At 36.7% G+C, this 24,491-nt stretch overlaps 1 protein-coding gene across 3 annotated transcripts in view; it reads right to left on the minus strand.

Annotated features, from left to right (window-relative positions):
* Positions 1–393: 393 nt before the first annotated feature.
* The window catches only part of LOC150107090 (uncharacterized), a 277,723-nt gene continuing 253,625 nt past the window's right edge, over positions 394–24,491 (minus strand). For 2 of the 3 annotated variants that reach the window (XR_016548230.1, XR_016548229.1), the window contains 2 exons: positions 10,326–10,420; positions 394–792 (listed from right to left, as the gene is read on the minus strand). Coding sequence is in view for 1 of the 3 variants with exons in the window: in XM_090391628.1 (XP_090247754.1) it covers positions 787–792 (6 nt within the window). In the remaining 2 variants the exon portion in view is untranslated. The remainder of the gene's footprint in view (positions 793–10,325; positions 10,421–24,491) is intronic. The other variant, XM_090391628.1, reaches the window with a different exon arrangement.

Consider the following 24,491-nt stretch of genomic DNA (forward strand, 5'->3'; position numbering starts at 1 on the left):
ACTTTTTTTGAGAATTGTCAAATAGTTGATCTCAACCATTCCATTGTTACCAAAAGACTATTATCCCTTCCTCTCTCTCCCTCCTTAATTGCTGTCCCTTTCAAAACAAGAACAAAAAAAAAATACCTGTACAAACGAAATAGTTAAGTAATGGAGGATTACAAGGAAATCTTCAGCTTGTGGAACCATACAACTACCTGAAAAAAAGGAAAACACATTTTTGATATACACCTAAACCTCTTTTTATGCGAATTGGGATATCAAAAATAATTTTTTTACGTGATTTTTATTCACTTTTACGCAACCAACCTAAAGTTTAAGTTAGGAAAAATCCGTAATTCAAGAAAATTCTGAGAATTTTGTAGAATTGCATTCTCGTTTCAATTAAGAAAATTCTAAAGTCTTACGAATTTCATTTATTGGGAATTCCCTGAATTACATAACTGACTGAGCATAAAAAAGCAGTTCTTAGCAGTTTGAATTTGGTGTTTGAGTAGACAACACAGTTACTGCATTTTTTAAGTGAAATCAAAATAAAAATCGCATTATAAAATTAATAATTTTGCCAAAGAATAAATGGTAAGCTATATGTAATTTTCAAACTTTCATTTCATTAACCAAAGATTTTAATCCAGCCCTCACATGATGTTGCCGATAACCAAAAAACAAACAAAAAAAAAAGCAAAGCCATTTCCTTGGATATAAAAATTCAAATTTTAGATCGTCTTCAAACTGGGGAAGGTGCGACGGCTGTGGGTAAGCATTTGGGAGTCCGTGAATCAACTGTCAGATCTATAAAAAAAATGAATTGGCTATTAGAAAAGCAGTATGTTCTGGTTCAAAATCGAGTGCGAAATTATCATCATACATAAGAGATGTTGTTCTAATAAAAGGCCGAAAAAGCTTTAGTGATGTGGATAGAAGATAATGTACAAAAAAGAATGCCAATTGATGGAGATTCCATCAAGCAATGAGCATTGAGATTTTATGATCAGATTAAAAAACTGCAGCCAGATACTTCATCTCAATCGAGGAAAAAAATATGAATTTCATGCAAGCCATCCTCTAAAAGACATCCTCTTCATTATATAAAAATTAAAGGTGAAACGGCTGCTAAAGCATTTCCACAAAAACTTGCTAAAATAATTGAAGATGGAGGTTACACTCGTGAACAAGTTTGGAATATGGATGAAACCAGAATTTTCTTGAAAAAAATGCAAAAAACTGTTGGTGGGGTTCAAAGCAGCAAAGGATTGCATAACACTCCTATTTTGTTAGAACGCTTTAGGAGATCAGATGTTAAAACCACAGCTCATAAATCGATCATTAAGACTACGGCCAATGAAAGGCATAGATTTTCAAAAATTGGCAGTTCATTGGATGGCCAACAAAAAAGCTTAGGTGACCACTGATATTTTCACCGAGTGGTTCCACAAACATTTTGTGCCAGAAGGTAGACGCTATTTGAATGACAAGGGTCTCGAATTTAAAGTGCTTTTGATTCTTGATAATGCACCCGGTCATCCTGCCATAGAACACCCAAATGTGAATTTTTTTTTCCGCCGCCCAATACCACATCAGTGCTACAACCTCTAGATCAGGGTATAATTGTGACTTTTAAAACATATTATGTCAGACGAACATTTCAGTATGTTTTGAACAAGCTAAATGATGATGAAATATTGTCATTTATGGGTGTGTGGAAAAAATTTTCAATTATGGATTATATTGATCAGGTTCAATTATCATTATCTGAATTGAGACCAGAAACTATGAATACATGCTGGAAAGCTATTTGGCCTGCATGTGTTAAAGAGAATGCTCCTGTTCCCTTCAATCATACTGCAGAATTCCCCAATATGATAAGTTTGGCGTGTGAAATTGGCGGAGAAGGATTCAATGATCTTACATCGGCAGATATTGAAGAATTGTTAATTGATAAACCTCTTAGTGAAGACAAAATAGTAAAGACTGTTTCTGAGACTCCTGAAAGTAAAGAAGTTAATGATAATGATCAAGATAACTATTATTATTATTACTATTATTTGACACCTCCAGGGAGTCCAAAGACTTATCGAGGGAGAGTGTGCCAACAGCATCGAACGATTGGTCCCCTTCCAACTACTAACTGTGCTCAAACTTACTTAACTGAGCCATTAGTAGCAGAGGCTCTACCAATCGACCAACCTTTGCCAGCATAATCCTACTTTTACTTCTGATATAATTAAAGAAGGTCTTAAACTGGCCAGTAATTTAGGCAATTATTTTGCCCGACATGATCCAAATAAAGAACGTGCTGGGAAGTTTTCACGTGAGCTTAAGTTGCTAATGTCTTCATCAGTGGCAGCCCGTACATAAGCACCCCCAAGGAAAAAATGAAAAAATTAAAATTTGATTGTGTTTATAAATAATAACAATGCTTACAACATTATATAAATGCAATACAACATGTTAAAGGTTACAGCTTATGTTTTGACACTGATTGAATAGTTAATAATTAGAATTGTTTGATTAACGCTTTAGATTACGAACCAAATACACTGCTATCTAATGCCGATAGTTTGCACTTGTCATTGCACGTTATGTCATTTCCAACTATAACTGCTCAAACCGCAGTGTATTTTTAGTATGCTTACGTGCCTTATTTCTGTGAGATATGAAACGTTTATTACTGGTGTGTGTGTACATGGTGAACAATTTTTTGTAAATCTTATTTTATTTTGTTAAAATAACATACAATTATTTATTTATTATAGATACAAGGCTGAATTATGACGAGTGTCACTGTTGAAAATATGAAAAGAATAATATTTTTTCAATTATTGTTACATGAATCAAATGCACTGCGATCTAACGCCGATATTTGTTTACCTTGTCGTTGCCCATTACGTCATTAGATACACTGCTGCTTGGGCAGTGTATCTTATGCCTGCACTCGTTATTTCTGTGAGATATGAAACGTTTATTATTGGCGCGTGTTCGTGGTGAACTATTTTTTTGTAAATCTTATTTTATTTTGTTAAAATAACATATAATTATTTATTTATTATAGATGCAAGGCTGAATTATGACGAGTGTCACTGTTGAAAATATGAAAAGAATTATATTTTTTCAATTATCGTTACACGAAACAAATGCAGTGCGATCTAATGCCGATAAATGTTTGCACTTGTCATTGCTATTGATACAAAACTTTTATTATTGGTGTTTGTCCGTGGTGAGGATGAAATATTTTTAATAAAGCAATTTTTAATATGTAAATTTATTTATTAATAAATTCGTTACTTCTTCTTCTGCAGCTTCTCCCACTTAAGTGAGGTCACTGTTGATGATGAGTCTCCTCCACATCCTCCTGTCTTGGGCTGTCACCACATCCAAGTTCTTCATCCTCAAGTCCTCTTCTACCAGCTCCCCCCATCTCCTCTTTGGCCACCCACGCTTGCACATCCATCTGCATGACCCTTTTTCCCACATATTCATCCTCCCTCCTCATCACATAACCAGACCATCTCAACCTTGCCTCCTGTATCTTTGCTCCTAAGTTCGTAACTTTCACTGTTCCCCTCACATAGTCATTTCTCAGACGATCCTTTCTGGTCACACTGCATATCCACCTAAGCATTCTCATCTCTGCTACTTCCATCCTGCTGATGTTATTTTTCCTCAGGGCCACAGTTTTGCATACGTCATAGCTGGCCTCACTACTGTCCTATAGATTTTGCCTTTCAGATTGATCGGCACCCTCTTATCGCATAACACTCTCCAGCCATCTCTCTCCAGTTCCTCCAACCTGCTTGTGTCCTGCATCCCACTTCCTTCTCAGCTCCTCCATCTTCTTCCACTGTTGAACCTAAGTATCTAAAGTCCCTCACCTTCCATGACATTTCCTTCCAGCTCCAGATCTGTCTCCTGGCTGCCGCCCACAGTGCAACACATATACTCTGTCTTACTTCTGCTCAGTCTCATACCTCTCTCTTCCAGTACTTTTCTCCATCTTTCCAGTTTAGTTCCCACTTCTTCTCTTGAATCTGCACACAGCAAGATGTCATCTGCATACAACATTGTCCAAGGCGTATCTTCTTTCACCTCCTCTGTCACCACCTCCATCACAATGTTAAACAGAAACGGACTTAATGCTGACCCTTGATGCAAGTCAACTATTACTTGAAAACTTTCTATCTGTCCCAGACAGGTCCAAACACTTATCTTCACATTTCTGTACATCTCCCGCACCAACCTGACATATTTCTCCGGAACCTTCTTCTCCCTCAGACACCTCCAGACTTCTTGCTTTGGCACTGTATTGTATGCTTTCTCCAGATCAATAAAAAACAGGTGTAGCTCCCGTTGCTTCTCTCGAAACTTTTCCATCATCTGCCGTAACCCAAAGATAGCATCTGTTGTTGATCTACCAGGCATGAAGCCAAATTGTTCCTTTGCAATCTCCACCTCCTTCCTCAATCTTCCATCAAGAACCCTTTCTAGGATTTTCATTGTGTGGGACATCAACTTTATTCCTCTGTAATTTTTACAGTCTTGTGCATCCCCTTTACCCTTGTAGATGGGGACAAGAGTACTCTCCCTCCATTCCTCGGGTATATTTTCCTGTTGGCAAACTTTCATGAACAGGTCCCACAGCAGGTCAATTCCCTCTTCCCCCAGTGCCTTCCATGCCTCCACTGGAATCCTGTCGGGGCCCAACGATTTTCCATTCCTCATCCTCTTCATGGCCTCTGTCACTTCCACTCTACTGATGTTCTGCACCATCCCCTCAGAAGGCTGTCCATCTTCTCTGTGAGTCCTTGCATTTTCCTCATTCAAAAGTCCCTCAAAGTATATTCTCCATCTATTTCTTATGTCCACATCCCTCCATAATACTCTTCCTTCAGCATCTTTGATCTGCCTCACACGTAAGATGTCCTTTGCTGATTTATTTCTACATTTTGCTAGTTAGTAAATTTTTCTCTGTCCTTCCTTTGTTTCTAACTGATCATACAGATCTTGATATGCCATGGCCTTCGCCTGTACCACAACTCTCTTGGCTTCTTGCTTTCTCTCTCTGTCCTCTTCCACTCTTGACTCATCCCACTTCTGCTTTGCCTTCCTCTTAGCTGTCACTGCTACTTGTACATTATTATTCCACCACCAATTTCCTAATCAGTAACGAATTAAAAAATATGTTACTGATTAGGAAAAAAGAAGTTTTTTTTTTGTATATGCAGCACCCCACTTAAAATTTCACTGGCCGCCACTGGTCTTCATACAGAGAATTATATCGCGACTTATCTAAAGCATCAACACAGCAATTAATAACTGAGTTCATGTCTAAAACTACTGAAACAACCAGTGGTACTTTTGTTCAAGACGATAATACCATTATTACAGTCTCACGAAAATGAAAGCTTTCACGTTTATTGTCAGAAACTGATAGTGAATAACAATTTTTTTTTATAGAATCCTTAGCAAACAACTGAAACGAATATGTTTTATTTTTTTTAAAGTTATTAAAATTCATTATATGTATGTGTGTTCTCCATGAAATGTAAATAAAAATCTTATGATCCTAATGAATTTAATGTTTGTTTTTTTCATTATTTTGCTTATATTTCAGGTTTGGAATCAATCTTCACTTTTTCTATGGAGTCAGTAGTCCTTTTTACGCAAATTCTATTTACGCATAATTTTTAGGAACGTATCTATCGCGTAAAAAGGTTTAGGTGTGTGTGTGTGTGTATATATATACAGGGTGTTCGGGATAAATTTGACATATTTATAATTAATTATATTTTTCCGTAAGTTACATGTATTAACACACACTTCTCTTCATTTAAAAGTTTGGACCCTTCTTCATTCATATACAAGATGTCAGAAAGGATGGATAGCTGGAACCCACCTGAATCATGGAAGAGAATAACTTGTATCATGATGATTCGTGCCCGCCATCAAAATAAGGATATTACGACTGCTGCCCAATGCTCCCTGAATACAGTAAAAACAATCAGGCATGAACTAGAGACGTGCAATGGTGACTACGAGGATGTAGCAAGAAGAAAGATCCCTAGCAGACGATCTGATTGCGTTCGTACAGCAGAATTCCTCGCAAATCTGCAGGAACAGGTGTTGAAGAACCCTGGCATTGGAATTCGGGCTTTGTTCGTGGAGTTGCTAACTGTAGTCAAGCCCTGGATAACAAGGGTAGCCAATGGTAGGCCGTATGTATGGCAGCAGGATTCGGCCCCTTGCCACACCTCTGGGAAAAGTCAAAAATGGTTGTCTGAAAATTTCTACGACTTCACCAGTCCAAATGTTTGGCCTCCAAACTCCCCAGACCTTAACCCCATGGATTATTTTGTATGGGGCGCAGTTGAAAAAGACACCAATCGCACTTCCAGTAATACAAAAGCCCAGTTAATGGATAAAATTAAAACAGTTTTTGCGGCCCTTCCCAGGGAGACTGTAGCATCAGCTTGTTCGAGGTTCCGAAGCAGAATTGAAGCTGTGATCGATGCTAATGGTAGTTATTTTGAGTAAATCTTGTTGATAGTATTGTAATTAACTCTGCCTGTAATGTTTTTTTGTCAATTCATTAAATTTAATAGATACAAAGAAGATTTTCTTTTTCCTTACGAAACTCTCAAATTTATCCCGAACACCCTGTATATATATATATATTATATTGATCCCATACATAAGAGGTCTACTCTCCATTCTATAAGCACATCTGTGCTGTGTCTCAGGTGCATGTGAGGACTTGGAAAGAAGTTTGACTTTTTCCTCCCCCTTTAAGAGGTTGCAGTTGTATGCAACCTGAGGAAATACTCCTTACAGTAGGCTATTCCAGAGAACAGAGATAGATGGAATAAAAGAGAGAGAGAGAGAGGAAAAGCAGGTTTGGTGTGTTTGCAGTTGACCAGTAATGGGTGCCAGGCAACTGCTATTGTATTAACAAGAGCAGCAGAAATTTGAGGAATGACATTTGCTATTCCGGGGAGCAATGACCACTGAAGCACCTCTAGAATAGACACATAGCTGAAACATTGCATCTGTGTGAGAGACATTGTACCTGTAAGAGAGGGGGATCATCTATGAGAAAAAAAAAATGCTCTACCCTGGATAGCATCAAAAATTCTAAGGATGGGCAGATTTGGAATTTGTATATAGGTAAGAGTTGGTTGGGGTGTAAAACAGAATCTTGAATGAAAGAGAATGCCTAGTTTTTTGGATGCTGAGGACGCTTCTAATATGATGTGTTTGTGCCTGGAGGTAAATTAGTCCAAGGCAGAGAGAGAGAGAGATCTAGTCAGGTGACTGGGATATCACTGAGAGTAAGAGAATGTGAGCTGAGTTGTCTTTTGTGAGAGAAGAGGCAAGCTGTGGTTTCGTGGCACTGAATGTGACCAGATTGTCTTCACCCCATTGAAGGATAATACACAGATCAATGTTTAAGGCCTGCGTAGCTCAGTAGAAGTGGTATGTGGCATTCATGGTGCTAGACCCTGAAGGAAGAGTGTCTATAGTTCAGTTCTAGTCGCCGACTAGAGAAACTTTTATCAAGCTTTTTTTTTTTTTTTGATCGGTTCCCTAGTTAGTCAATCTCTGGCATGGACAAGCATGTTTTTTCTTCTGAAAACTTGGATTTTTCATCCTGTGAATTCAACAAAATTGACAGTAGAATCCACACTGTTTTAAGACAGTAAATATATAGTGTTAGGATTAGGGACCACGAGTTGGCAGCACTTGTCAGCTGCCTCTCTTCACTGGATGTCATGATGTGTAATTAGTTATCTCTATTAGTTATGCCAGCTATCTCTGAGTCGCTACCAGTGGAGATTGAACTGCCTCCTCAGTCTCTAAAAGTTAGATAGGGGGATGCCTGTGAGCTACATGATTTCTCAAATAAGTAGGATGAATGGACAGTACTATTCATCAGCAAAGCTGTAGATAGGATTAGTGGTAATTGAAAGCAGGTCAGTTTATGTATAGGACAAAGAGAACAGGTGACAGGATAGTGCCCTGAGATACTCCTGCATTGGTGGTGAAGCTCAGAGAGGGAGTCATCAACCACGAGTAGCGAATGACTAAAGAGGAAGCTGGCAACCCAATTACAAAGGATTAGAAGTGGAAACATTGTGCTTGAGAGCACAATGTTTGAGAACTGGAGGGATGCCATCAGGACCAGGAGACTTTTTAGTTTCCAAGTTATTTAGTAATTTTCTGAAGTCTTTTGTTGAAAAACTACAGGAGGCATGCAGTGATCATATTCCAGTTGGTAGGAGGTGATTTCCATGGCCATCAATGCAGGAACTCAAGGAAAAGAGTAATGCTAAAAGGTCATCTTTGTTTATCTTTAGGCAAAGTAACAAGGATGAGAGAGAGTAGAAGCATAAGTGAACAAAGGTTGCATCCAATAGCCTTAACAGGGGACCAGAAGGCACAGCTTCCATTTGGCCTTTAGGAAATCAGATTTAGATCTGCTGATAACTTTCGCATTTGTTGCGTGCTTTGGTATAGGCAAGGTATGAAGTTAGAAAGTTAGAAATTTATAGAATGGGAGAGGAAAGATTAGCAAAACAAGTGTTCTCTGCCAGGTTGGCAGGAAAACGACCCAGAGGAAGACCAAGATATAGGTGGATTGATACAGTACAAAGTGCCTTAGACGATAGAAATATAAGATCTGATAATGTTGGAGTCTTGACAAGTAACAGACTGATTTGGAGGAAAATTGTGGATAGGAAGTTAGTAATGATGTAATTTTTTCATGTAGTACTGTCATATCCTGTACACCCCTTGAGGGTACATGGCAGGAATTTGATGATGATGATGATGATGAAGGTATGAAGTTGTTGATGTAAGTCACCTATGGTAGGCTGAATTTTTTTAAACTGCTTTGTTACACTTTCTGCTGAACCAGGGCTTGAAAAGCAGATGAGGATTATAGACAGAATGAGGGATGAAGGCCTTCATGCAGGTGAGGATAATTTCTGTGACTTGTTTGGAGCAGGTTTCACAGTCAGATGACCTGAATCAATAGTCACACCATGGAAAGGAGGAGTAGAAGTTCTGGAGGTCATCCCATTTGGTATCTTTGTACTGCCAGAGGATGCAAGGTTGGGAGTGGTTTGAGGAAGGGTTTTTGTGAGAGAGGAGACTTGCACAAGATTGTGGTTGTGGTCTGAGTTTCCAAGAGGAGAGCTGACCTCTACAGTGATCCAGAGTATTTGTAGAGTGAAGAAGATAATCAGGAATTCGTGTAGGTAGATGAACAATTTGTGTTAGGTCACTGCTTAAAGTGAAGATTTCCACTTCTCATCCGGCTTGGTTAATGGTCTTGGAAAAGGGGAGGCTTGGAATTATGGATATTGAGGTTGCCTGGGAAGATGACTTCGCTATTTGGATGGCTGGACTGCAGATGGTAGAGTTTCATGGAGAGATCTGAGAATGGAGAATGATAGATGCAGGAGATGAATATTACTAAATGAGGAAAGGAAAGTTTGAGCTAGAGGAGGTCGAAAGCAGGGAATTCTAAACTGCCATTTTCTGATCCCGCAAAGACAGAGTTGTGACCCTTGTGGCAAAAGGAATTGTGAAGTAATTTGGATATTGAAGGTGGACAGTAGTGGAAGTAAAATGCTATTTCAGTTTCTGTCAAGAGTAAGAGATCTAGTCAGAATGATTGTAGGTAATGGTAAATGTTACTAAATGGTGTGTTGGTGCTAATGCAACAAATGTTAATGAAGTGGATGAAAGTGAATTTTTAATGAGGAGATTCTGGCATTGTTTGTATGTAATGATTGGTTGCATTTTGTATTTTTTTATTGCAATTAGTTTATGAGGGACATTCCTTTTCATCGCAGTGTCATTGTTTGTGGTTAGATAGAAAGATAGAATGGGGATGTGCAGTGAGAGGAGATACTCTTGAACATGACATCCATACAAACAGTGACAAGTTCCTTTACCATAATGTGGCTTCAACAGTGCACCAATTGATCAGGAAGCCTACTAACTCGTTTGACAGATTCTGGCCCATGCATCAACTAGCGACTCACCTGCGGCACCCCCTTTTAACTGATGCACTCTCAAGATGGAGGAGGTTATTAGTTCCTATGGTATGACATTGAAGAGTATCACTCACAATGTACAGAGAAAAGGAGGGCGGAAACAGAAACCAGAATCCCTACTCTGGAAACCAAACGTGACATGCCACTTCAGGCCTCCAATAAGCCAGGTGGTGTTATTTCACCAAGCCATGAAGATCACCTACACATAGTGGTCTAGTTGGCATTCTCTCCAAATTATAAAGGAAAGATTATAGTGGGAATACTTACTGGTTTTTGCTAGAGCCCCTTTCTGGAAACAGGCCAGCCCATAGGAAGGCAGGGTTGATTTGTATATTTTGTGCATTGCATCCTCATTAGAGGCCCTATGATAAAATAATCATTTGGAGTAAATTAACTGAAAAATACTCAAATCATTAAAATGAAGCATTTTATTTATTTATTTTTATGTTGCTCCCAGCTGCACTGCAAACCCATAGTACATTTGGTACTGTTTTTGGACTAAGGGTTTTCTTCCTATTTTTTAATCAATTATATATATATTTTGCATTTTTAATTTATTTTTTACCATTTTATATATGTTTTATTTCTATTACTAATGAAAGTTAGTAATAGAAATAAAATTTAGACAAGCTTTCTCAGCTTGTCTAAATTTATAATTTAGACAAGCTGAGAAAGAAGTTTGAATACCCCATTAACAAAACAAAGTCTACTAGGGCATATGAAATTAATCTCCTGAAATACAGGCAGCCCTCGGTTTACGCCAATTCACAATAACACCAGTTGCCTGTGCGTGCTTTCTTACTGTAGTGTGGTTGACTGAGAAACGATGCTAGCAGGCACTAGTGTTTGAGTGTTTACCGAGCTACTACGACGTATATGTATCAAACCTAGTTTTAATGTTGAATCTACCTAATTGTTCTATTTAATATTTTTTACGTACATACGTATTAAAATTGATAAAGTACGTAATTACATACCATGTCTGATAATAAAAGTGCAGAAAAATTAGCAGAACTTGGTGTTAAGAAGGCGTAGAAATCAATCACACTTGAAAAGCAGATAGAGGTGATTCGAAGAATGGAAGATGGGCAGACACGTGCTAATGTCTGTAGAAGTATGAACTTACCTCCATCAACTGTTACTACGATTATGAAAAATGCAGATAGAATAAAACAGTCTGCGCAACAATCAGGAAGCACTAAATCAGCACTAAATGCAAAACATGTATGTTATAGCAGGGATAAACTTCATGAAAAAATGGAAAAATTATTATCATTATGGGTGGATGACTTGAATCAGAAAAACATTCCTCTGACACAGGCTGTTATAACTGAGAAAGTAAAAACAGTTTTTGAGGATCTTAAAAAGACAGATGGAGGCGAAGAAACATTTTTAGGAAGCAAAGGTTGGTTCATGAGATTTAAGTCTCGAAGTAAGTGCCACAGCGTCAAATTATGTGGTGAGGCAGCAAATGCAGATGTTGCAGCAGCAGCTGCTTTTCCTAAAGAATTTCAAGACTGTGTAGAACAAGGAAGTTATCCTCCTGATCTAATTTTTAATGTTGATGAGACTGGGCTCTACTGGAAAAAATTGCCATCGCACCTTCATTTCCTGTGAAGAACGTTCCGCTCCAAGTTTTAAAGCTGCAAAAGATAGACTTACGCTTTTGTTGGGTGCAAATGTCTCCGGAACTTTGAAGCTTAAACCAATGTTGGTGTACCATTCACAGGCACCACGTGCCTTCAAGGGGCTAAAAGCCATGCTTCCAGTCTACTGGAAATGGAACAAGAAAGCTTGGGTTACACAAGATGTTTTTATAGATTGGTACACAAATTATTTTTGTCCTACCATGCTTTGCTTCTGTAAAGAAAATGATCTGTTAGCCAAGGTATTGCTTTTCTTGGATAATGCCCCTGGACATCCTCAAAACCTTGCTGAAGTAGGAACACCATTGGATGTCAAGGATGTAAACCTTGACATCCAATGTTTACATCCAATCTTGTTTTAAATAAACATAACATCGCTTTTGCAACCGACGGATCAGGGAATTATATCAATCTTCAAAGCCTATTACCTCCGTATAGAGTCTTGGACACTACAGGAAAAACTATTAAAGACTATTGGCGGTCATTCGATATTTTGAAGGGCATTAGCAACATCGAGGCAGCTTGGAAAGCAAAGTGTTTATTTAAAAGGAGCACGGCGAAAACTTCTTCCAGCATTTATGCACGACTTAAAGGAATTAGAGCAAGAGGAGAATGTTATTGAAGATGTTACCAAGTTTGCATGAGAGGTGGGATTGTATGATATTACAACTGAAGATGTGACAGAAGTCTTAGAGAGCCATTATAAACCACTTTCCAATGAAGACGTAAAAGAATTAGCCGAACAATTAAGTCAACAACCAAAGGAGGAGAAAGAAAACGAAGACGGTCCTCTGAGAGATATGAAAACGGCCGATTTACAGCATATCCTTGCAAGCATAGAGACACTGACTGATGAACTCTGTGAAATAGACCACGATTGGGAACGGAGTGCGAACGTAAAAAGGAGTGTAATCGCATCTATTCGACCTTACACTGAACTCCTTAAAGAAATAGAAAATCTAGGCAGTTAACACTGGATACTTAAAAAAAAAAAAAAAAAAAAAAAAATGCAGGTGATCTGAAACCAGGAACTTCAACATGGAAGTTTCATATTTTTTTGTTTTCATTATTAATAATTTTATTTTAACAAATATATATGTATGTATTATCAAAGCTTTAAATATAATAATGTTACACATACTTCATGTGCATATTTTTTGACTGCGTGGAACATAACATCATACCTCCCATTAAAACTGGGTTCGGTTTATGCCCGTTTTTTCAGGAACGGAACTGAGGCGTAAACCGAGGGCTGCCTGTATACAAAATCCTCTAATGCCTTTTTTTGTTTCACAAAGGAAGTTTTTTGTTTAAAATATGAATCGAACCCACATAGCATTGAAACTTTTAAGCCTCTTTGATCCATCAATCATCAAGGTGGTCTGAAACTAGGCAGTGCAATTCATCTACCACTTTAGATAGAATGTTGAAGAGCATATACATCCAATAGCTAATCACGCCAGTTAAATTGGTAAGTATTCAGAAATCAGCATGTAACTGGTCTTCACCTTTCATAATCAGTATGGTTCTATGGCATGCTAGTGCAAAGATATGTTTGTAATCCAAGCTATAATTTATTTGAATGTACTTGTGATGTTCCATGGTCCATTTGGATAAAGAAACTTTGAAAAGTTTTCTCTAGTACAAGGATTCCCAATGGGATCAATCAACTTGAAAGAGGAATCAATATATCGTAAGGGGTAACATGGAGGTCAGCAGGCTAATTATATTATAATGATATTAAATACAAAACATATATCAGCAAACATAGTTTTTATCATTTTGAAGGGAAAATTCCTTATGCTAGAAATGTACTTAACAAATGTACAGAAATATGTTCTGTAGGCAGCATTTGGTTGCAATAAAAAACATAAGTGAAGAAGAATTCAAAGATGTTCACCAAGTATGCATTCAATCAGTAAATGAAATAATGGCCAAAGCCTTGAATGATTGTCTTTTTTGTTCAATTATGTGATTTAAAATGATGAACTCTACAACTAGCTGCTTTTACATATGGTTTGCTGTTAAAGGAAATTTTTTGTAATGTTTGAGTGTACTTTTTTTGATTCTAATGTGACAAAATTAAAAAAAATATATCTGCTTATTACTTTTATTCCCATAGGGTGTGTGGGGGGAAGGGCATTTTAGCCTTATCCAACTTTTGGAGTCTGAGAGGAGAAGTCAAATTCCACCATTAGCCAATCAGAGACAGCTTGCCCAATATTATAACTAATTTTAAGCAACTAGTGAAGAGAGCATGGCAGATAATTATTACTATCTCACAGTCCATAATCCCAACACGAGACATTATTGTTTGAAATAGCGTGGGTTCTATTGTCGATTGCAACAAAATTAATGGAATCAAAAAAAGCATGCTATTTACTTGGCTGATATATATATGAAGTTTAATGATATTCAGAGAAGACAGAATATGAGTATAATTCAAGTTCAGCCAATTATTCTGGAATTTCATTCCAAAATGGACATAAAATAGCTAAAATCTCTTGAAATCAGAGAGATTTTAGCTACTTTGTCATGCCTGAAAATTATGGGAAAAAAAGATTTTAGATGACTATCATACACAAACCAACTGAAATTAATTTGATTTCAAGAGCTTCATCATATGATTATACCAGAATGGATTTTACAACCTTTTGACTGTGATGTATCAAAGTTGAATTTTGCAAGAAGAGTTAACTGAGATGGCAGATTTTGAGGTGAAATCTGTATTTCAAGCTAAAGGATATGCTGTGCATTGGAATAAAGGACTCGAGGATGAGCCCTGAAGTGGGAGGATCAGTGAAAGAGAAATGTTTTCATGAAGTCAGCAGGTAAAAAAGAATGAGAACCTCTGTTCTAGTCATTGACTAAAAGCCAATGACTAGAACATTTAGCAGATTTATCACGGAACTAGGAAGGTACTTGTGAGACTATGGTTTTTCCAAGAAATGCATTAAATAACATTTTGTTTTTGGACTGAAAGATGGTTTTTGAGGATGCTGCTTATTTGTTGAATATAAGCATTCTCCAAAACAGTACAAAAAAGATATCCTCCAAATACACAATAAACTATGGTGCTGCATCCTTGCACTAAGGAAGCTACATGATGATGATTTACTAATTACTGAAATTTACTGATTTATTGAAATACTAATTAAATAATTTTAGTATCTTCTTTTCAGTATCCACTATTACCAAAAGGATCCACCATTATCATTTTTCTATAATTATACTTCATCTTGAATGCAGAAAAATTCCCTTGAATTTTTTTTTGGTGACTCATACTTCCTCCTTTACCAGACTTATCACTTTTGTAGCCTGCATATTATACTCCTCATGCAGATGACCACTACTGACTGTCTTGTATCCCCTACATAGCATCTTCATTTCCCACATTGCTTGCCTGATTTCATTGTTCATCCAATTCACTCCCGTTCTACTTATTTGCCTAGCTCTTAGGGATATAGTTGTAGAATGTTTTTGTCAAATACATCCTAAATGATTATCATATTCAAAAACCTCTTTTCCTCAAGTTTATAAAACCAAAATATTAATGTTAGTTGACTACAGAACTTCACATAATGACTTGCTTTATAATTTTACATATATCCCAATATGATGGTAATCCTCTCCAGCCCTATAATGTAATCTACCTAACCAGTACCATATTCTTCTACTTGTAATATGTGATTCAATGATTTTTTTAGCCATAGTTATGACTATTTTTTTACAAAAAAAAAAAAAAAAAGAGATATAATAATAATCTTCCTTTTTGGAATCATTTAAGCGTCAAGATCAAATTAATTTTGAAAACACCTCTGTCCAAGCTGAAGAAGTGTAGGAAACTGCTTCTGACCCAGTGACCAACCCTCACGTTCACATGATGCAACATTTAGTATGTCTCCACCTGGATACTGAATAAATGCAAATGATCTAGCAATTTAGGATTTAGCTGACTGATTTCAAATGAAAGGAATGAATTTGTCAAACAAGTTTCCTGGAGTTTATGGGAGAACCAGGGAAAACATTGAAAAGTTACTGGAACAATCTCCTTTTTATAACAGAAATGAAGATAGCCAATTATCGTACTTGACACTAAGCACATGAAAATAAATACCTTGTCCTGGTAGGCAATTTCTAATTGAATGATATGAGCAAATTTCAAAATGGGAAATTCAACCAGTCAAGCAATAATAACAGCAAGCTATTAATACATTGTTATCAATGACTAGTCATTTTGCGCATAAATTCACATGGAGAGAACACAGAAAATAAAAAAAAAACTAGTTATGTTACTGTTGACAGCAATATCTTCAAACTGGTACGATATGAAAATTATATATAAGGAATTTGAAGTTGCAAAGTGCTAGTCACTTAGTTTTGCAGTTTAAAAATTAGTTTCTTACTGAAAGAAATATCTTTATGAAAATTTTAAAAGGAATCAATATTAAGCGCCTCCGTAGCACAATTGGAAGAATGACAGTACGTTGCACCCTTCGATTGGAAAAGGTCTAAGTTCAATTCTTGTCATGACAGGAGGAATCTTTATATGGACTTTTTCAATCGAAGGTGAGTTAGCTGATCTCATACAAAGGTTGCAAGGTTCTTTTTCTCCTGGAAACTCGGGTTTTTCATCCCGCATACAGACAAATCGGCCATTCAGAACACATGCAATTTACAGACTAAAAAATACTAGCTGTGGTGGTGGTGGTGGTGGTGTTCGGCACTGATGTTGTTGATTGGTGGTAGAGGTTCAGTGTAGTGGTGGAGAGTTGTACAATAGGTGTCCTCCGCGATGAGTCTTCGGACTCCTTGGAGGTGTCATGAATAATAATAATAATAATAATAAACAGTTTTCAGAAGCAAATTTTAGACTTATATGATTGAGACACATAAATTGGCAAGGTCTTGTTGGAAAGAATTTTTCACAGAATGGGAGATGGAGTAGAACAGGTAGGATATATGAGGACAGGGCCGAATTTACCATCAGGTGCATGAAGCGCAAGCTGGGGGCCTCACAGTCTATGGAGGCCACATTTTAAAACCTTACTCCTCACAAAGAACAATAAAAAACAGCATAGTTATAGTTGCAAAATAAAATACTTATTTTTAAATATTAAGTTCATAATATAAAAACTAGAGGCTGCTGAAAAATTTGTGAGGCTTCCTGCTTCCATTTGAAATACATTGTTCTTTCCTTAGAATATAAAACTAACAAGAACTCCTGTGTTCGATAAAATTCATGTATGTAAGCATACCAATTCTTTGCTGGACATATATACACGTCCAGCAAACCTGGATAATATTCTGTCCACCTGCTGAAAGAACATGGATAAGAAGTGTAGTTTGACCGTCATGTCCATTACAAGGGGCAATAATCCTTCACGCTGAAAAGAACACTTTGCTAGATTACTTGGATTGTTAAGTAATCCAAGTAACCTAGCAAAGTGGACGTGTATATATGTTCAGCAAATAATTGGTACGCTTACATACATGAATTTTATGGAATACAGGAGTTCCTGTTAGTTTTATATTCTAAGGAAAGAACAATGTATTTCAAATGGAAGCAGGAAGCCTCACAAATTTTTCAGCAGCCTCTAGTTTTTATATTATGAATTTAATATTTAAAAATAAGTATTTTATTTTGCAACTAACGTAGTAGCTATGTTCAGCTGTAATTGAACATAGTTGCAGTTTTAAGCAAAAGACAAAGGCAAAAAATCTCTGATAAAATACCATTGGATATAAATTTTTGATATTAAAAACTCACAATCGGAAACTCTGAGTAATGCAGTTTAACATCATTTGTTGTTCGTTAAAAAAAAAAAAAAAAAATTGATCCTAAAATTGAAATGTGCAACCCATATAATTTTATTTTGCAAGGAAAGAAAGCAAAATGTCATATTTATTTCAATAAATGTTATTTAAAAAATATAAATATTTGACATAATATTTCCAATGCAAACAAATGGTTTGATTATTTATTTTCGCACATGTGAAATTCGTTTTTATTTGGGAAGAGAGACAAATAAATTGTGCAGCAAAAAAAGGTCAAATATCATAGGACAGTAAAGAAATTCCAAGTAATACAGTGCAGATAAAGACAATAATCTGCTAACGACGGGAAGGGGGAATAATTGCATTTTAACAGATAGAGAATGCTGATAAAGTTTCATCAGCATTCTACATTTTTATTAGGTCAAAGGGATTTTGAGCATATTTGCAAACAGATATATTCATAACTTAGCCAGTTTTGTTGTAAAAAGTGTTGCATTTGAAGAAATATTAGCAGCATAATAATAAAATAGCAAAATTCATAATGCTTCAGAATAACTTGATAATACCAAAACAAGATGAGACACATCATAGAAATCTATTATTATTATTATTAGGGTCCTTTTAATTATGAACTCTATAAAGATATATTTAATAAATTGGTTGTATTTTTGTGTTTTTAATTAAATAAACTAGTTTCATTTTCATTTCCTCATTAGGGGAGCCTAACGAGGGGATGGTGCTGAACATCAGTAGATTGGAAGTGAAGGAAGCCATAAAGAGGATGAAGAATAGAAAATCGGTAGGCCCTGACAGGATCCCAGTGGAGGCATGGAAGGCACTAGGGGAAGTGGGAATTGACCTGCTGTGGGACCTGTTCATAATAGTTTGTCAACAGATACCCAAGGAATGGAGGGAAAGTACTCTTGTCCCCATCTACAAGAGTAAAGGAGATGCCCAAGACTGTAAGAATTACAGAGGAATAAAGTTGATGTCCCACACAATGAAGATCCAAGAGAGGGTTCTTGATGGGAGACTGAGGAAGGAGGTGGAGATTGCAAAAGAGCAATTTGGCGTCATGCCTGGTTGATCAATGACAGATGCTATCTGTGGGTTACGACAGATGATGGAAAAGTTTCGAGAGAAGCAACGGGAGCTACACCTGTTTTTTATTGATCAGGAGAAAGCATATGATAGAGTGCCAAGGCAAAAAGTCTGGAGGTGTTTGAGGGAAAAGAAGGTACCGGAGAAATATGTCAGGTTGGTGCAGGAGATGTACAGAAATGTGAAGACAAGAGTTCGAACCTGCCTTGGAGAGACAGAAAGTTTTCCAGTGACAGTTGGCTTGCATCAAGGGTCAGCATTAAGTCCATTCCTGTTTAATATTGTGATGGAGGTGATGATGGAGGAAGTGAAAGAAGACGTGCCTTGGACTATATTGTATGCAGATGACATCGTGCTGTGTGCAGAATCATGAGAAGTGGCAGCTAAACTGAAATGTTAGAGGAAAGTACTGAAAGAGACTGAGCAGAAGTAAGACAGAGTATATGTGTTGCAATGTGAATGGCAACCAGGAGACAGATCTAGAGCTGGAAGGAGATGTCATCCAGAAGGTCAGTGACTTTAGATACTTAGGTTCAACAATGAAAGACTATGGTGAGGCTGAGAAGGAAGTGGGATGCAGGATGGAAGAACTGGAGAGAGATGGCTGGAGTGCTATGCAATAAGAGTGTGCCGATCAATCTAAAAGGCAAAATCTACAGGACAGTAGTGAGACCAGCTATGACGTATGCTATGGGTACTGTGGCCCTGAGGAAAAATAACATCAGCAGGATGGAGGTAGCGGAGATGAGAATGCTTAGGTGGATGTGCGGTGTGACCAGAAAGGATCATCTGAGAAATGACTATGTAAGGGGAACGTTGAAAGTTATGAACTTAGGAGCAAAGATACAGGAGGTGAGATTGGGATGGTTTGGTTATGTGATGAGAAGGGAGGAAGAGTATGTGGGAAGAAAGGTCATGCAGATGGATGTGCAGGGAAGGAGGAAACGCAGACGGCCAAAGAAGAGATGGTGGAGAAGAACTTGAGGATGAAGAACTTGGATGTGGCTACAGCCCAAGACAGCAGGCTGTGGAGGAGACTCACCACAAACAGTGACCCTACTTAAGTGGGAAAAGCTGCAGAAGAAGAAGAAACTAGTTTCATTTTGTCACAGATGGTTTTCGCTTCTGGACTACCTGGACTATTGTTCTTATCAATATTACTAAATTCCAATCTTCTTCTCTGGAAATTTTCTCTTAGTAAATGTTTGACTTGTGTTGACCAATCACTGACTTAGCAGTTTAATCCAGAGATTAAATATATGGTCAGTTTAATCCATAACGTTCTTAAGAATATTTCACCCTGTGATTTCCCAGAATCCTGTTATGAAAGAACAGATCTCTGAGTATTGAACATGCAATCATTTTGAAACACGTTTCTGAGACAACAGAGGGATTTTTTTGTGTGCTGCTGCTATTTCTATTAATTAGTGGATAAGAGCAGTTTCTATATCACATAAACAGAGCATTTGATTTTCAAGTTTATTATTATTTATAAATTAAATTTATTTTTCAGTTCATCACGATTCTAGTTATTTTAGGGTAAAATGTCGAGTAAAAAAGTGAATGTTAGCGAGCATAGCAAGTTATCGTTACTATTGATTGCCTCTACGTTTTAACTAAAGCTGGAATTATTATGCTTATTACTGCAACTTAAAAAAATCAAATCTGGAGTTGAATAAATCTTAATAATTGTGCAATAAAGTTGGAACTGATTTAATCCTATATATATATATATATATATAGTTTTAGGAAAAAAATTGAATGACTAGAACCGAGATTTAATTAAAAAGGTTTTAATATAAACACACTACTAGTTTCGGCCTGTAACAGCCTTCTTCAGGTGACATTATAAAAGAAAAAACACTAAACATTGAGGGTTAAAAGACTATGAACAACATAGACAGTCTTTATACATAATTAACATTAAAACGTTGTAGTTGTATTTGAAGCTGTTCTTTCATTTGTTGCATTGTTGGGAGAGTGCGTGCTTGCTGCATCACGTGAACGCCAGTACATGATTACAGCTGAATGACTATCCGGGAGGTTGTAGCTTAAGTTGTTATTTAGATGAACAGGATTGAAGATGATTTCTCTCGATTCCACAATTTTTCTCTCTATTTCGTCACTGCAACGGAAGATGTTTGTAGATTTTTCCCAGCAGACTTTGTGACTTTGGTTATCATCATTAGGATTAGCCGAGAAGAGGATATGACTTGATAATGCACTTGCTCGCTGTCTCTTGTAAGTAATGTCTCTCATGTGTTCTTCCATATGCATTTCGACAGATTTGTCTGTCTGCCCGAAATAAGGAATATCACAGTCACATAATATTTTATATACGCCAGGGTATTTGAGTTGATGATGACAAGGTTTTGGGTGGCTAATTAAGGAACGGATCTTTGGAAGTGGAGTGAACAAGGTTCTGATATTGTATTTTTTTAGAACTTTTGCTAATTTATGTGAAACAGTACTTATGTAAGGAATAGATATATTGCTTTTGAATCTATTTGTTTCTTCTGAGTGATGTCTGGGAGGATTAAGAAGGAATTTGTTAATGATTTTCTTGGAATATCCATTAACTTCGAAAGAAGTTTTCAGATGGTTTATTTCTGTAAGCAGTTCATTTGGATCATCAAGAAGAGAACGAGCTCTATGTCCCAAGGTGGAAATTATTCCAAGCTTATGAGGAGGAAAATGATGGGATTGACTGTGCAGATATCTGTTGGTATGTGTGGGTTTTCTATATATCGATATTTTTAGTTTACCAGCAGAAGAGCGAGTCAGTTTGACATCAAGAAAAGGCAAGGAATTATCCGTTTATAGAAAAATTATCCATTTATCGGATATATAGAAAACCCACACATACCAACAGATATCTGCACAGTCAATCCCATCATTTTCCTCCTCATAAGCTTGGAATAATTTCCACCTTGGGACATAGAGCTCGTTCTCTTCTTGATGATCCAAATGAACTGCTTACAGAAATAAACCATCTGAAAACTTCTTTCGAAGTTAATGGATATTCCAAGAAAATCATTAACAAATTCCTTCTTAATCCTCCCAGACATCACTCAGAAGAAACAAATAGATTCAAAAGCAATATATCTATTCCTTACATAAGTACTGTTTCACATAAATTAGCAAAAGTTCTAAAAAAATACAATATCAGAACCTTGTTCACTCCACTTCCAAAGATCCGTTCCTTAATTAGCCACCCAAAACCTTGTCATCATCAACTCAAATACCCTGGCGTATATAAAATATTATGTGACTGTGATATTCCTTATTTCGGGCAGACAGACAAATCTGTCGAAATGCGTATGGAAGAACACATGAGAGACATTACTTACAAGAGACAGCGAGCAAGTGCATTATCAAGTCATATCCTCTTCTCAGCTAATCCTAATGATGATAACCAAAGTCACAAAGTCTGCTGGGAAAAATCTACAAACATCTTCCGTTGCAGTGACGAAATAGAGAGAAAAATTGTGGAATCGAGAGAAATCATCTTCAATCCTGTTCATCTAAATAACAACTTAAGCTACAACCTCCCGGATAGTCATTCAGCTGTAATCATGTACTGGCGTTCACGAGATGCAGCAAGCACGCACTCTCCCAACAATACAACAAATGAAAGAACAGCTTCAAATACAACTACAACGTTTTAATGTTAATTATGTATAAAGACTGTCTATGTTGTTCATAGTCTTTTAACCCTCAATGTTTAGTGTTTTTTCTTTTATAATGTCACCTGAAGAAGGCTGTTACAGGCCGAAACTAGTAGTGTGTTTATATTAAAACCTTTTTAATTAAATCTCAGTTCTAGTCATTCAATTTTTTTCCTAAAACTATGTATGTTAACCGAGTCAATGATCATTCTGTCATATATATATATGTATGATTTTTATGTGAATCTCAGGCCTCCAGTAAGTAAGATGGTCTTGCACTAGGCGACAAAATTTACCTTTCAGCTAAAGTTGAATGGTTGGAAAGCAGATACAATAACCATTCTGTCAACCAGGGAGGCATACTATGCATGTTACTGCAAACTGAAACGTTTTATATTTATATTTTGATCTATGTTGTAATTCCATAAATGTGACGATTTTTGCAACAATTTTTATTACCGTAAATTTAAAATTTTTATTTTTAGTGAGAATATCTGAACTTTACAGTTGATGAAGTTCCTATTTTTACCTTAATTAGCAAGCTTAAATTGATTGCAATGAAAGACGCATTACTTGAACTATCCATTTCTCCTCATGAAAAACCTATTTCTAAATTAGAGCTCATCATGCTGAACATTTTGAGAAACCAGAAACAGCAATTTTAACCACCTTACCAGATATTATGGGTCAAATATGCATCCTCATACGCTTTGTATCCATCATATATTTCAATGTAACATCAATGGTATTACAATTTTAATATGCACTTCGCATCCATGATAACCCTTACGTCTATAGACGTCTTGGCCAGTAGTGTGGGACAAAATTTTACAACGAATACATGTTACTAGTAAATCTCTACAAGATCCCGATATGGATTTGTTTTTAGCTAATAATTTGTTACAGTCTTTAGTTGGTTTTATATTAGATATAAGAAATAGTTTCGCTGCTGTAAATGAAGAAGCGAATTTATTAAAAGATGAGAAAAATTTAAAGATGAAAAGGAAAGAGTTAAAAAAAAAGAGAAAAAAAAAATGAGTGACGAAGTTTCACCATCTAACAATGAGATTATATTTTACAATGCACTGTTCCTAAATAAACTCAGACTTGTGAGCAGGAAACCAAGTAAGATAGCAGTATAGTTAAGTGCAAATAGACCACGACTGTTTGTGTCAGGTTTTACTGAAGGAATTTGTGTTAGAGAAAGAGAGATCAACTGGCCGTATTACTGCGTTTTATGCCAATTAAAAGATACTGGTGGCGCAGCCTTATCAAATAAATTTTCTAGTATACGTAGGCATAAAACTCGTAGTGCGAAAGGTAGATAAACTAAGTACGCAATAGTGTGAATAAGAAAGGATTATATAAAAAAAATTAATAATAACAGTGGCTTATAAATAGCAAGAAATAGAAACCGTTTACAATATACTTAGCTTTCACAAAAGCTTTTGATAGATTACCACATGATAAGTTGATAGGCAAACTAGAGCGGATGGGGTTGGATATTAGATTAGTGCATTGGTTCGGAAACTGGCTATCTGATAGGTATCAACAAGTTGTGTATGGGGGAGCAATATCCAGGAAAAGGAAAGTCACTAGAGGTGTACCTCAGGGGCCTGTTTTAGGGCCATTATTGTTTAACTTGTATATTAATGATATTGGTGAAGATTTGGATGGAGATATTCAGTTTGCAGATGATGCGAAGTTGGGACGAACCATCAAGAGTAGAGAAGATGTTGTGGTCTTACAAGAAGACTCGAATAAATTGAGTGATTGGGAATGGGGATTGTGAGTTCAATGTTGCAATAGGTAAGATTTTAAAATTTGGAAAACAAAGATGGGATGCAGAATTTATGGTTGGTGAGGTGGAGGAAATAAGCGATCTGGGGGTGATAGTTAATAAGGATCTGAAATTTAGGGGACACACAGCCAAAATTGTGAAGACAACACAAAGACTTCCGGGAATGATGCAGAGGACACTGAATTGTAGAAGTAGGGAGATTCTTGTTACATTGTATAAGACTTTGATTAGGTCACACATACTGTGCCCAGATTTGGTCATCTGGTTTTCAAAAGGACGAAGAGATACTGGAAAGGGACCAGAGGCGACTGACTAAGGTAGTTTCTAACCTCTGGAATGTCAAGTATGAGGAAAGATTGAGAAAATGCACTTTGCAGAGTCTGGTGGACAGGAGGAAGAGAAGAGATATGATAGAGACCTACAAGTTAGTAAGCGGTTG

The sequence above is a fragment of the Typopeltis vanoorti genome, chromosome 4 (assembly GCF_054136105.1).
Source record: "Typopeltis vanoorti isolate ZY-2024b chromosome 4, IOZ_Tvanoo_1.0, whole genome shotgun sequence".
NCBI classification, from domain to species: domain Eukaryota; kingdom Metazoa; phylum Arthropoda; class Arachnida; order Uropygi; family Thelyphonidae; genus Typopeltis; species Typopeltis vanoorti.